Source organism: Alosa alosa, chromosome 22, assembly GCF_017589495.1.
Source record: "Alosa alosa isolate M-15738 ecotype Scorff River chromosome 22, AALO_Geno_1.1, whole genome shotgun sequence".
Classification (NCBI taxonomy): Eukaryota; Metazoa; Chordata; class Actinopteri; order Clupeiformes; family Clupeidae; genus Alosa; species Alosa alosa.
The window spans coordinates 8,945,403-8,961,089 of NC_063210.1; the positions used below are offsets into that span (position 1 = coordinate 8,945,403).

Consider the following 15,687-nt stretch of genomic DNA (forward strand, 5'->3'; position numbering starts at 1 on the left):
CACTGTATGGCAGAAAACTCCCTGAAAAAAAGAAATGAATAAATGAACAATGAGCAGTTTTTTTCTCCTCTTTTCAGGTAATCCAGTGACAATCTTATGTCATCACAATGAGACAATATTGTCATGTTGTGACCTGGCCATGCATTGTGTGTGTCCTTGAAAACATCAGTTGTTTATTTCCAATCGTCTCTATTAATGGCATGCCGTTTGCTTTGCATCCACAGTCGAACAATGTGTGTGTGTGTGTGTGTGTGTGTGTGTGTGTGTGTGTGTGTGTGTGTGTGTGTAAGGATCAGAGAGGAGAAACAGAATTAAAAATTCAGCGCTGCTGGCTCCACTCATGGCAACATCTCTACATGTTCAAACAGACATGAGTGAGATGCACCGGAATCTCTTTAGTGATACTGCCGATTCTTACATCTCTAAAACGCTTTAAAAACGCTTTATGTCCATATGATGAAAGAGTATTTAACTTGTCGTTTCACCAAGAATGACACTGGGTCAGTGACCGCAGAAGAGGTTCAAATCCAAGGTAACACTACATGAGTTTATTATTATGGATGGAGGGAATTCAGAGAGGGTAGAGCTGAAAAGAGGAAGCAGTCAAAGGGAATAATTAGGGCAAACATGCAAAAGAAAGAGTGCAAGGTGTGTAGAAGAATAAAAGGCTAAAAATAAAAGGGGTCCAATGTCAAGACGTCTAAATAACTCAAGTGGCTTGATGCCTTCATTGACAATTAGGAATACTCAGGCGAGTTGCGTGTCTTTCGGCCGTCAAAGAGATGCTGGAGTCTATGAACGGCCTCTGAGGGGCCCTCTGTCAAACGTGACCTTTCTCTGGTGAAAGGAGATGCAAATGGCCAGTCACTCAGCTGGCCAGAGCTCTTTATAAGCGAGAATGAGTTCTGGGGGCACTTGAAATCCATTGAGGAAAGATGTCTGTCACTGCAGGTCTTTTTTTTTATCATCTTGGCAATTTCAATTTCAGGGCTTGCGTTTCTCATCCTCTCGGACCATAGGTGTATATCAAGGTGCCTGTAAATGCTATTTTAGACTGGGTCATTGGCTCGTGAAATCTCCACAGCCTGTCCTGTCAATCTACGTCTTGAATGGCCGAATGCATCTCAGGGACGGACTCATAGATGGTGATATTTGTATATAAAAGCCAACTAATAATAATAGGAACAGATATTCCCGAAGGCCCTTTTGGTTGTTTCTTGATTTTTGAGAAGTCCGGCTTGCATCTCTAAACTGCTAAAAATAATTTAAGAGTTCTTCAAGAGGTCGACTTCAGAAAAGGCATTTACTTTTGTATTTTAACATTCTTTATAGGAATTCCATAGGTGAAGAGTTGTTTTAAGGAATGAGAAACAGCTAACTCAAAGTGCACAGATTTGAGATATGTTGATATGCTAGATAATAGAGAGTCACATACAGTTACAGGAATTCTTTTGTGTATAGTTAATTATCATTTTTAGTTTTGTCAGTGGGTGGTATCTCTATGAACCAGCAAACACTGGATACACCCATCCCAAAATGTTCACTACTGAGCTTCTTTAACTCCTCATCTGTGAAAACTGCTTCTGAAAATTAACCCTTAGTCCAATAACACACTATCATATCATTTGTAGAAAGTTCTCCTTATGGATACATGGATTTTTCCAAAATTTCCAACGGTCGTGACACAGAATGGTGGATCCTGATTTTATTTACTCAGTGCAATATTGATGGGATTGATCCAGCACTTTTCTGGTATACTTTTGCAAAGTGATGGTGTTTGTCCTACAGGGTAATTACTAGCATCAATGTGAGATCTGGATTACTGGACTATATTGATTAGATGGGTTTGTCAGTATGTACATCACATGCTTATTGTGCAATTCATACCATGCAATGGAACTATCTAAACAAATCAAAATACAGGTAGATCCAACACATCAAAAGTGCTACTTTCCGTATGCTGATACTTTTGCTGTCAACTAACAAAACAAGTGTAGTATAAGACATGAATAGAGCTTTTGAGGCTGTGACTTTAAGTAAAGAAGCTTTGAAAACGTGACAACAGCACTGTATGAATCTATTTCGTAAGTCATTAATCAAATGCATGCGGAACAGGTTGTCCCCACAGAGGTCATGGCTGACATGCCAGTGAAGATGAGCCCTTATGGCCCCTCTATTCTCACCATTTCTGCCAAACTTCTTTAACAAAGTCGTCCCAATAGGGAAATGGCTTAACCATCATTTATGTATAATATCCTCTTACATGCATGTGTAATGTATAACCTCTTACATGTTTGTGTTTTGTGTATGGGTACAATCGTTCAACTAGATGCATCTATTTCCCTCTTGAGAGTTTTGCCTCCCTCAAAAATTTCACCCAACTCTGGGTTCATCTCCTCTCCCTCTTTTCCTTCTAAAATCCAACATCTAAAAATACTGTAAGCTGTGTTTTTTTGTCTCTGCTATTTTGAAGTCTCAGGAATAATCAGAATAACAAGCATGGAATGGATAGCTCACGTTTGCTATAGCACTTCAAACCTGAGCTGCCTTGTGGGATAAGCTTGAAAGGAAAACAATAATGTTACCCTGGTGAAAAAAAAAGATGGAGAGCTGACTCATGTAACGCCCAGAGAGAGAGACCATCTTCCCAACATACTCACCATCACACTTCAAAATGTCCATTCCACTTCAAATACTTCAATCTCTCTCATACCTCCTGTCACATTCTGTATTTGTCAATGCTGATCATTAAAGCTCCACGAGCACTGAACTAGGTTGAACTAGCAAAGAATCAGTTAGGTCTTGACTCGCTCAATCGTCTGGTATTGAGGAGGGTCCTTTTTCAAGCAAATTGGGTCAGAGTCATTTTCCAGAGTTCATAGCAAAGTCATTCACTAAAGGTAACCGAATTAACATGTCTTGCTCCCTTTCATTGACTTTCAAAGTGTGGTGGGATTTGTTTAAAAGCGGCCACTTTGAGCCAACCATGTGTAATATGACTGCAGGCTTCACAGAGAGAGAGAGAGAGAGAGAGAGAGAGAGAGAGAGAGACAAAGAGAGAGAGAAAAGGTGAAGGAGAGTGGAGGTCAGGAACAGAGGCGGCTGTAGCGAAGTCGCATGAGAGTATTAGTGAGGGGAGGGTAGTGGTGATGGTGGTGACAGTGACAATGAAGAAGAGGCCCCCCAAAAGTGATTTAAAAATAGTGATTTATTTAGAGTGGATGATTCAGACCGGTAGCCGTTTGGCAGGAATTGATTTGCAATGGGCCTTGTCAGAGTCCTACTTAATCTTTTTGTTTGGAAGCTTCTGGAAACCTGAGGGGAGGGGGGCTTGAGTGGCTTCGAAAAGAGAGATTTGGACGTGAGAAACAGTAGATGGAAGGAAAAGGGAGAACAGGCGCAGACGCACACGCTAGGGTGGAGAGAGGGAGTGGGGGATGGCGGAAAGAGGAGAAAAGGAAACAAGGGATTAGAGCACTGGAGGACGTGTGTGATGGTGGCAAAAGCAGAAGGATTGAGCGGGAAAAGACATTTGACAGGCAGGGCTGAATTAAAAACGAATTTATTTTACACAGGCAAAGATTTGTCTACCAAAGATTTGTCTTTGGGAAAGAGCGTGTTTACTAGTGGCAAGCCAAATCCACGTCAGTCCCATTGGTTGCCATGTTCTTGTAAAAACCCTAGAAGTTTTCACTTGTCCACTCTCTTTGTACATACAGAAGGTTGATCAAACATCTGCATGTATTGACCGAAGCCATCCACACTGGAGGAATGAATAGGTTAACACATCTTTGAAGATACTGGAAATGACCTTACATTTGAAGCTGCTGTCGAACATCAAATCCCTGAGCCACTGCATTCCAAAACCATCAAAGAGCAATTTACCAACCTCACAAATAAAATCTTATTTTGAATCCCTTTGTTTCCTCATGCAAGAGCTTGGCATGGTAATTAGAGCTGTACAGGACTGGCAGATGGATTAGTTCATTTTAATGGGGTCTACGCAGCTATTTTTGTGCCTCCCTGTTATTGGTTTCCTCATACAGTGCGATAATGTCAATGTAAGGCATGCCTCTGGCATAGCCACTATGGAACATTCAGCTCTTGCTTCCTTCACTTTCGAGCTCTTTGATTTGCCACTCTGTCCCTCTGCAACAAAATGGACCCTTTGTTGCCCGGGCCATTAGAGTGAAAGATACGCAAAAATTGTTTGGTATCATTCCGTATTCTCCACAACAGATCTTCATTCATTTACACAAATACATGGACAGGCTCCTCTCCATCTCCTTCTGTTTTACCAAAAGATGTTGTCCAGTATGCTGCTGATTTAACATTCAGCCCCCCGGAAAATGACCTGTTTCTTCGCCCTTGCCATCCTTGCTACGGGGTTTCCTTCGCAGGGCTGATGAGTGGTTCACTACGCCTTGTGGGGGTAGAGGAATTTCAAAAGAATTTCAGTCCCAGTGGAGGTTGGAAAGACAGCAAAAGTGGAGGCTCTGGAAGCTTGAGAGCACAGTCAGGCTCCCCCAAGCCACTGGGCTGCAGTGGAGGAGGTTGCCCATAGCAGAGGCAAAGCCTCCCACATCTAAGGTTAAAAGACAGGTCACCAGAGGGCAACGCCACATTTTGGCAGCATCTCCGCCCAATCCCATGCTAGTTTTTACCCCAGCATAGATACTATAGTAATCAACATTCAGTGTTTGGTGCACTTCCCTAATTCACTTTAATAGCTAATTGGCGGTGGTGGTGTAGTGGTTAAGGAGCTGGGCTAGATGCAGTAGCCTGAGAGTTGTGGGTTTGATTCCCGGCTTCCATCGTTGTGCCCTTAAGCAAGGCACTTAACCCCAAGTTGCTCCAGGGACAATCTTCCTGTAATATAATTGACATATGTATCTCACATTGGACAACAGTGTCTACTAAATGAATGAATGTAATTGATGCATTTTAAGCTGATGAGTTGAAACATCATTTTTTGTTGTTGTTGTGATTGAAGTGAAGCTTGAGTTGAAGCTCATTGGACTGAGCTATGATGTGACCAACAGGAAACGTACACTCCGAAGAGCCACCTGGGCAAATGAGATGGAGTTGACTTGGTAGACTGGGTGGTCAACGTGGTGGTACTGGTGAAGAGAGCAGCTGGACCCAACCCTGGCCCACATGTGGCCTGCGTCTGGCTCAGTCAAGGCCACAGATCAGTTCCTTTCTGGGGGAGGAAAGCAGGAGAACCACGGTGGAGGCAAACCCCCCCCATAGCAAGCTCAGCAGGCTGGGGAGACTCCTGCAAGCCACAAACCACAAAGTGCCCCCAAAAGGCCAAGTACTCCCCTCAGCTCTCCTGCTCTCTCTCAGCTCACGTGTGTTACCGAGGGCCCGAGGAGCGAGTCTGGGAATGATAATCACTCCTTAATGAGGAGAGATCTTGCCGAACACGCTCGCAGCCCCTGGGTTCAGGCGCACTCGGTGATAAGTGGGATCTTGACTGGCCAGATTAACTGCAGTGGTGAAAGAGCATCATTACAGGCATTATCTCCACTCTCAGTGCTTGGCATGTATTGAGCTTGACTCAGTCTAATACCGCTCATCTCTGGTTCTGATACATGTTAAAATTAACAATATAACACCCAATTATAAGAAAGGCCAGCGCATTCCTAATAGCAAGTGACTCCGGAACTGATCAGCATTCAAGCCAGATCTCGATTTTGCTACTTGGATGTTAATATAGTGATAATGAAACAAAAACATCAGGTGTTTTGAGAAATTTAAGAGCTATATAGATCCAAACTCTGATGCAAACACAAAAGAACATGAAAGGGGGATTTATCTTTATTCTGTTAGTGTTGCTATGCTTTTATGGATCTAGCACACCCCTGTTTGACAAGGTGTCTAAAAAGCTAATGAGTGATAATCTTACTAATAAATCAGTGCTTTACTCACAGTCAACCATTAGAGCAAATGTATGCTTGAACTTAATTATAGTAGACAGAGGAATTAGTTCTCTCACACACTCATGCTTCTAATGATCTTCATGATAATATTTTTTGTTTACAAAGCTAAATTCATGTTTTCCCTGTCCTGCTCCTCTGCACACACACCAGTCACTGAGCTACTGTGGGCAGAGATAGAGGCATGTGCCAAACTGTCTTAGTTTCCTTGGTAGTTAACTACCCAGAGAGTGGAAACATTTCATCTCCTAATGTCAAACTCACTCCAGTTTTAATACAGCTGCCTTCCCACCCAATAATCATCCCCATAGTTATCCCGTCATCCCCATAGTTAACACGCACGACCCCTCCCATAAATAAAGCTTCCTCCCAACAAAATCCAAAAATACACCGTTAAAGCCAGCAAGCATCATCCCCGTAGTTAACACTCACAGGCCCTCCCATGTCACGCTACATTAAAGGTGTGCACTGGCTATGCTCCTCTCCTCAGTTTTTCCAGGATAAATGCTCTGGACAGCAGTGGCATTTTAGTGCCCTTCGCTTGCAGCTGCTCCTACACAATGCACACTGATATGTTACTAAGTAAAGTGCTGTTGATGATATCACTGCCAAGACAAGCTAAGACATGATAATAACATGCCACTTACATGTGGCTATTCAAAGAGATAGAAAAAAATATGTGTGTAGAAAAAAATGTCTTGAATTTTAAGTTGAATCTTCATGAACCTTCATGAAATTTAAAGACATACACAATTTGATTCGACAGAGGCAAATGATAACAAGACAGTTCAGATAATACTCTTCCTCTCATCATGCATTCAGCCAGTCAGGGTTCATTTGACAAAACTACCGAAACCATGAGTAGGCTTGATCTGCAGTGTCCTAATTCTCTACTATGCATTCATTAACCATAAACCACACTTGCTGACTAATCAAGACATGGTCATGGAATGCAGATGTTTAATTCTGATTAGATCTACACAAGCATTCTTTAAGTAAAAGTACCAGGTGTACCTCAGACACATAGATTTTTTCATTGATTTATTTCATTTCATTGTGTCTTGGGTGCATTTACAAAAAGCTAAGTTGAGCATTGAGGGGATTGAGGGGATTTTATGCCTATGGGTCGAACAAATATATTTATTTTAATGCCAGATGTAAATGGCCTGAGATGAAATTGTGGATGATGAATTCCAATATGAATTTTCAGCCTCCTGTTGTTGAGTTCAGATGAAAACCTGCATTTTGATTAACGTTTGAGTTTGTGCTTTGGATGCAATGCATGTTTCTCTTGAACACAGGGCACGGTTGCTGAGTCATAAACTTCCCTTGGATGAGGACCAGATGTTGCAGTAAAACCTGATAGCAGTGAGCAAACATCAATCTTTTTCTCCTATATTCTCAACTGCATCTAAATATTTCAATTAAAGTTTATAAATTCCAGACTGTCTGTCAAATTTTCTCTATTGTTGCAACTCGTCAAATAACATAACCTACAAGATAAACAAGGAGGTAAAGGTATTTTCAAAGGTATTATCATAACATATTATAAATGTCTCAAAGCAAGTGATGTTTTGATGCTATGATATTTATACTCAGTCCTTCACAAGACACTCTACTAGGTTAAACTCATGACTGCTATCACAAAGTGACCACTAATTCACGTAATTAACTCCAAACTTTCTCAACCCATCTTTGTCAGAGTTTACTGTCCTTCCGTTGTGTTAATTCCTGAGCTGGGGAACACTTGGAGAAGCCGCTGTCTGCGCTGGTTAGGACTACACTCTGTCAGCATAGCCATAGTCAGTCAGTTCTCTCAGTGCCAATAGAGCAAACGGTCAATCAAACACTAAAAGACACCCGCAAGTCATTTTAATAGCCCACTGCACACTAAAGATGAGTTCTTGTGTTCTCATGTCAACGTTCTACTATCAACTGACAACTGCCAATGTATGTGCTCCATCACAAACACCATTAGAAATGTCAAAGCATGGGTCAGATCTTACATTTCAGTTCAGCATCATTAGTGCTGTGCTGTGCTGTGCAGCTCACCCCTTCTCCCAACTGAGTGACCAGGAGTCACTATTTTCCCCCTGGCTGAGCAGTCTCTCCTCCACAATATGCTTTTTTGTGTGGGAATGTGCTCAAATTGCAACCACCCCTCCGCCCAATGCTCATGCACTCTATTAAGAACGGAACAAAAAAAAAATCTACAGATGGCTATCACTAGAGCATTGCATAACCCAAACGTAACCACAGAACATGCTATATTCTAACACACACTTGCGTAATGGGTCAATTGTTGGCAGGGTAGAAAAACTACCCCTTTCCCATCTCAATTAATAGGGACCACTCACCACTTCTCACGCCCAGGGCAAGCCAGTTAGCCTCAGCACTGCTGCTGAAAATGACTCAGATCTGGCTGGTTATCCACCTAGGCAAAATATTTTCAACTGATTGCTTTTTAAGCAAACATATGATGCATTTTTTTGAATTACTGTGTTGTTAAAATACTATTCTCCATCAGTAATACAATTTGAGAAATTAAATTAATTTTAAACTTAGTCACTGCCTGATATACGTCCAACTGTGAAGCACTAGAGTCAGCACAATGTCTGATAAGGCCAATAGGACTCGTGTTTATTATTTTGAGACTTTTCTCCCATTCCTCTTAGTCATGTTTACTTTTCCATTTTGTCATCATAGAAGTTATGTTTTATGGTTCTAGTGTGGTAGAAACTAAACATGTAAATAGAGGACAATGGTATGGCTTCCACATTCTTCAACTCCAGACTTCTTTGCTCTTCTGATTCCTGTAATATTCTTTTTCTAGTTCGTCAGTGCTTACTTTATCTGTGCACTCATTGCCACATATACTCCGTGGTTGTCACCTGTATGTGTGCAAAAGTAACCTGCCTGAGAACGGATACACAGATTGTTGTGCATTGGGGAGGAAAGATAACAATGAAAGCTTTGAGTCAGGCCATAAACCTCTACTAGAACTAAACTAGATTTGCCCCCACATTCTCTCCTACACTTGAAATTATAGTCCACGAGCCCATTATCCATATGTGACTGAAGTATGTGAGCCTTACCACGGTGCATGCATGTGTGTGTATTTGTGTGTGCGTACGTATGTATGTATGAGAGGGGTATCTATGTCCTCCTGTTTTGATTTCGTAAATGCGAGTAGTTAATTAGTGGCATGGCCTGCAGATTTATCTCCCAGCGAGGCCTTTTGTGTGTGCGGCTTGTGGTTCTAGCCATATGTGACATGTGGATGGCGCCGTTGAACACAGAGCTGTGACAAGTTGCTTGGCAGATACGTTTGTCCTCTAAATGGCAAGGCAGTTTCTTTGTACACACAAGCGAGTTTAATTTAAACCCACAATAGAGCTAAGGGGGAATCTGAATGTCATTTCAGGACATGTTACGGCAGATCATTACTGGTTCATGTAATGGAAGATGACCAATTAAAGTGGCATTAGCATGTTTAGTGGGAGCGACACATTGGTATGAATGTGGCCAAACAAGCTTAGATGTGTCTGTCCCAGGAGAAAGCGACTAAGTTCTTAGGAGCTATAAATGAAGTGCTCGATTCTGCTGATCTGTTGTGCAAGGCCAATGGGAGAGGAAATAGCATGTGGCGGCGGTGATGCAATTTATCAGCAACCTTTTGAAAGTGTGTGTGTCTGTGTGTATGCATGTGTTTGTGTAGGCTGACAATACTTTGTTATTCTTTTTATATGCAGATGGTGTATGAACTGAGAATGTAGGAGGTAGGTATATATGCTATGTAGTATTATAAAACAGCATTACATCTACTAGAATTTTGATTTGAACACTGCCCCTGTAAAAGTAATTTCAGCGTTTTAGTTTTCCTATCTAGATTTGGGCCCTAGTTGGGTGGGGAAAACAGCCTATTCCGTCCAGGCAGGATGTCTTCAACTACAGCAATAAATTAAAAATGTTTGTTTTCTTTTCTCTTTGTTCTGACATATTATGCACCCCATTATACTCTTAACTCATTTGTAGAAAGTCTCTTATTTAGTAAGTTAGAAAACCAAAAATATTTTCCACCAGCACATCATACACCAGGTCCCAGGATGACCAGGAATCATGTTGTCCTTGTATTTCACCTTGTATTTCAACCCTTTTTTGGTGCATCACCTTACTGTTTGATAGTCTGTTTCACCACCCCAAAAAATATTTTCTAAAGAAATGGCAACAATTAAAGCAGGATATCTGCCCTTTGTTGTAAAGTGCAGTCCCAATCAAACTGCTTGTACACGAATCATCACTACTGACACTGACTGGCTAATCTAAGTAGATCACCTGCACCACCTGGTGGTCACACTTTGTACTCCATCTGCATGTGGGTGGGGTAGTGACTTGTTGAAGGCCTTCTGTACCCAAAGTCTAGTTTCACTTCCTTGAAAGTAAACGTAAAGGGGAACTAGAGTTTGTCCTGGATTTGTTTTCTAAACCCCTCCCGTCGACACCCACACACAAAGACAGAGGGGGCATTGTGGGGTCTAAAAGTAGAAACTGAATACAATTATCATGCAACAAAGCCGTTGTGTTTCCCGCTGAACAGACTTCAATGATTTTATTATTTAGCTCTTCTCTCTGGGCCTTGTGGTTTATACTAGTAGGAATTGCCGTTTCCTTATGTTTCGTGTTGTCTTTGGATGCAGAATATGTTCAACATCCAAAGACAACACGAAACATAAGGATGTTTTGCACAGGGCAGAGCATTTTGTGAAACAGCCCAGAATCAAACATTTCACCATATTCCCACCATTCTACCACATCCCTATGCACTAACAATTACTCTATTCTACTCTCATAAAATAATGAGATGACTGGCACACCAAAGTACCTATGAATAACTGGCAGACTTATATACTTTGGCTTGGAGTATTTATTTTCAGTATCAGTAGTGGAGGGATAAAGACATAACCCAACAATAGTAAAACGGTTTGTTTAAAAATGAAAACAGAGGCACTCTTCACTGCAACATCAAAGGAAGAGGTAAGGTATCAAGGTTATCACTGTCTGAGATAGAAATGTAGTCAAATATAATATAGATACTGATAATAGAATTTCATAATAATAATACACTTTTGTATTACAAAGTTTAAACATTCAGAAAGTCAAGTTTAAGTAAAGTCAGGGAGAAAAACATTAATCCTTCCTTAAATAAATTACAATAAATTTTGACTATAAACACGGTCTGAAAATTAAACCGCTGTATGCAGCATATTATGGCATGTTATATTGGTGCACTCAATGTGACACAGGATGAACAGATCAAATCCTTAAAAATAAATGTAAATATATTAAATTGTCATTTTGAATTTAAAAGTAATTCATCTCATTTGTACATGCAAAGTTTGTAAGTTGCGCTTACATAAAGCAATAATGTTGCCGACCATGATCCAATTTTAAGAAATTGGAGTCAGACTGCATAGCTCTTGTCCACCATAAAGAGTCTCCAAACAATTTCTCTTTTCTAACTTTCCAGCCACTCTATAAAACTAATGGTCAATAACCACATCCGTTAAAATTCCCAAATAGAAAGACCCTGTAGAGTGCTTCTCCATATTATCTATAGATAACTCAAATGTAGGAACACACGAAATCCAGGAAATAACCCACAACAACAAATCATGATAATATTGGAAAACATTGGTAAGTGAGTGGACTTGGTCAATATGGCCCAATGACTGAATATGGACAGTCATTGGTATGGCCATGCAAAGGAGACTAGTTTAATATATATTGAGCGTATATAATAATATAGTCTCTTACAACAAATACATTGCATGACAACCCTTTCAGTGACATTACAGGCGATTCATTTTGTATGGCTCATAGGCTGATGAGACCACATTGTTCACATAGCTGGTTCAGAAACACTACTCTGCCATTCTGGTATCCCTGTTTTGTGGTCCTCAGTGTTTGCTCAGAGCATGGCTTTGTCACAGAAACCACCAAATTCCTGATATTCCTTGGCATTAAATGTATGTTAAAACATATCTCCTAAAATCCTCAAAACTCACGCCCTGACACTTTCCTCTTGATACTTTAACTTTCAACTTCCAGCTATCTTTTCCGTCTTTCATAGTGGGACATGGGATATTGGTGACAAGAGAACACAGAATACACATAACGATTATTATTATAAATAGTAAGGTACATGAGAACGAGATGAGAAATTAAACGGATATGGCTGGCCGTAGCTGCGGAGAGGAGAGGAAGACTATACAGCTTTGACCCTTCAGACCTGATGGTTCTTTTCCAAAAATACGTTGATCTTTCTCTGAGCCGCTCTGATGCAACAAGGAGCGGCCGCAGCAGACGCACTCAGACTGAGGTATAGAGGAGGGCTGGTCCTGCATGTCTATGACACTTTAAATCAGTGGTTCTCAAAGTGTGGGGCGGCCACGCTAGTGGGAAATAGAGCCATGACAGGTGGGGCGTGATGAACAGGAGGAAATTTGGGGGGGGGTTGTGTGTGTGCCTATCTTAAATAATGCCTTTCTTTTTTGACAAGGAAGGTCATAGATTTTAAAGAAATAGCCACACACAAACATGGATATACACAAACAATGGATAGCTTGGTCCATGGTCTTGGCTATGTCTCCACTGGACAGGAAACGCAAGGGTGAGGGATGCTGCTTGTCAATGTCAAGCACAATTTAGTAAAAAACGGTTTAGTTTAACTAATCTGGCAGTACTTTTAGATGATACAACTAAAATCTCTCAAAAGCATTTTTGAGGATTTGGGAAATTTCCCCTGCTTTTTCACAGTAATGTGGTCTGCACGATTGACGTTTTTTAATCTAAACAAACAATGAGAGTTGTGAGTGGAGACAGAAAGTTGCACTTTGGCCCCATCCTGAAGCAGTGCCTACAGGTCAGCTTCAGTATCTCCTTATGTGAATGTGAATAAAGTTACAATAACAGGATAGCACTATACAGTATGGTTACAGTACTGTTTGGCTTAAGCCTGCTAGTCCAATAGTAGCAAATATGACTTCTACTCTACCCACTAAGTTAATACAATCAGTTTAATTTATTTTAAAACAGTGGTAAAGTAAAAAAAGAAAAGACTCCAGGGTGTAGGACAGGATTTGGTCAGGCTGCTGGTGGCTAGAGCGACATCACTAGAGTGGACACTGTTGATGGATCAGAGCTGTGGACACTCTCCTTGTACCCTGCGTACCTGTCCTCTATCTCTGTCCGTAATGCCCGTTGATGGGGTTGCTCCCAGGTGGAGCGATGGCTACTGAGTCCAGGAAGGGGCGCAGTGCTTGACCAAAGGGCCTACAGGGTTAAGGAGGGAAGAGATTACCCACAAAGCCGCCAGTCTGTGTTTACAGAATATACTATATATGCATACAAATATTAGAATTCTCTGATGTTTTTAAAGGTCTGATGATTTTTAGGTGTATTCATGAAACCACTTGTAGTGTATTACTTCCTCCTACTGTTGTTGGTATTGGCTGTAAAACACTTTACGCATCTATGCTTAACAAGTGCTACTTAAATTATCCAAACAAGTGCTACTTAAATTATCCACAATATGTGTTACATATTCATTGAAGGTTTTGTTCTTTTCTACATCTCCTGTATGCAAACTAAAATGAATGAAAACTGGGGGTGAGCTCACTCTACTGGCGCAATCATTTCCATCAGATTATTAGTAATGACATGTGATCCTATAAATCAAAATCCTCTTTAATCGGCTGCGTTCCTGTCACACACCAACACAAATTGCACCATGCTGTAAGCGGTGGCTACAAGCACTCCGCGAGATGACTCACGTGGAGAGAACCTCAGACGGCAGGTCCGTGATGTAGGACGGGATCTTGCGGCCGGTAAGAAACTGGGCCACTTCATTACTGAAGGTGTTGCAGTTGTGCTCAAACAGTTTGTAATTCTCTGCGCTGTGATGAGAGAGAGACAAGCAGGAGGACTCACTAGGATGCTGACGTGTGCTCTATAGCAATATTATTTGCATGAATCAAAATACACTTTATTATGCTGTTTTGAACACACAGTGTATGACTGAACGCTAGTTAAAAAAAAAAACTCTTCAACAAAAATGTTCAATCAATGTTCAATGACAAAAAAATAAGTGTAGGAAAGACTGAAGATAACTACATGACACGTAAAAGTACTTGTGAAAGGCAACTTTAAAATTGTGCACTTTCCACACACTTTCAAATGCTGAAGTGTGTCTTTCATTGTGGAATGTGTGTAGAACAAAAAATGAAATTGTTATAAAACAGCAATGTTATGGAAAGACCTCCAGGGGGGCATCGCCAGCCTCTAGAATGGAGGCCTGTCACTAGGTCTAAAACTCTGAGTTGCAGAATGCATTATGTTGAAAGACACAATGTGTATTTTGCTTGTTTTTATGTTAACCAACAGAGACTGGCAAAAACACCCACAGAGCTGCAGAAATTCAGTTCAGTATTATCACAAACAATAATTGTTGTAGTTATTGGCAGACTCACCTATAAGTAGACTCCCCTAGACTTGTAAGGTAGTTCATTAAGATATCCTCAGTCACCTCTGTCTCTCCTAAATCCACAATAGAATCAGGCTGACCCAGAAATGTACCACCCTACAAAGCACCGGGAAACAAACAAGAAAAGGCATTTCCACATTCCACTTCAGACTCCTGGTTTGACTGCATCAAGCCATCACATATAGGTTACATATTTGAGGGAAATGGGCAACTCTGTGGTTTACTTTGACAAATGAATGTCCCTTACTGGTGGACAACTGGCGATGCCTTGTCCCCCATAGAAAAACTCCTCTCCATGGATCACAATTGCTGTGTGCCTGAGAAGGAAAACACATTGATTCACCCTCTTAATCCTTCTTAATGTCACAATTATGAAGTGCCAAATCTGTCTTTTTCATATACACAGGGTTTACTTACCATATTCCGTCCAGTTGTTTTCCTGTACATAGATAAAGGAGTTGTTAATACTTGCCACTAATCATCAAAACACAAAATGACTAAGCAGAAAGTGTGTCTTTAACTTTCTGATAGGCTATGTGACAATGCTAGTCAGCTATCTTCAAAAGTGGGATTAGCGAAGACAAGAAAGTAATTTGTTGATTTATTATAGCCTAACTTGCAAAAGCAAATCTCATTAAAAAAAATAGATTTAACAAAAACAAATACTTCTATGCCCAAAACTTACCCCCCACCACTTAACTTACCCAACATCGCTGGACTGAGTTGACGAGCCATGCCTTTAGACAGGTCATAGATGTGCAGTTTAACACTGAAATTTGTGTTTTCCTGGTCCATCTTACTGTATGTCAACTTACAAACGTTGTCCAACGATACCAATGGAGAGGGAAACTAGAGACCTAACTAGCTTGCTTGCTTACTAGCTAACGTAGCAGCAGTAGCAATACAATTAACTTTTGCTACCTAACGTAGAAGCTTACAAACATGTGTACGTGTGATACAATTGGGTTTAAGAAAATAAGACAATAGAGACGTAATAACCTCAATACGACTCTAATCTATCTATTTATCCAAGTGCACAAGGAAGTATTTTAAAACGATACAATGTATCCAATATATAGTTAAGTTATCATCTGATGTAGGTGTAGCCAGTGCTGTGTCACAGTGACTCAAACGCCCGGGTGTTTACAAAATTGCTTGCACGGGCCTTGGTTTCTAAACAGGAAGTTATAGAAGCGCCTCTAG

The 15,687-nt window shown here is 40.8% G+C and overlaps 1 protein-coding gene across 1 annotated transcript; it reads right to left on the reverse strand.

Annotated features, from left to right (window-relative positions):
* Window positions 1-10,848: 10,848 nt before the first annotated feature.
* Window positions 10,849-15,611, reverse strand: desi1b (desumoylating isopeptidase 1b). Its single transcript, XM_048233289.1, has 6 exons — window positions 15,189-15,611; window positions 14,902-14,923; window positions 14,732-14,801; window positions 14,471-14,580; window positions 13,775-13,897; window positions 10,849-13,274 (listed from the first exon to the last, which is right to left on the reverse strand). Exons 1-6 carry the CDS (start codon window positions 15,277-15,279, stop codon window positions 13,181-13,183), a joined length of 510 nt encoding a protein of 169 aa, XP_048089246.1. The 5' UTR covers window positions 15,280-15,611; the 3' UTR covers window positions 10,849-13,180.
* Window positions 15,612-15,687: the final 76 nt, after the last annotated feature.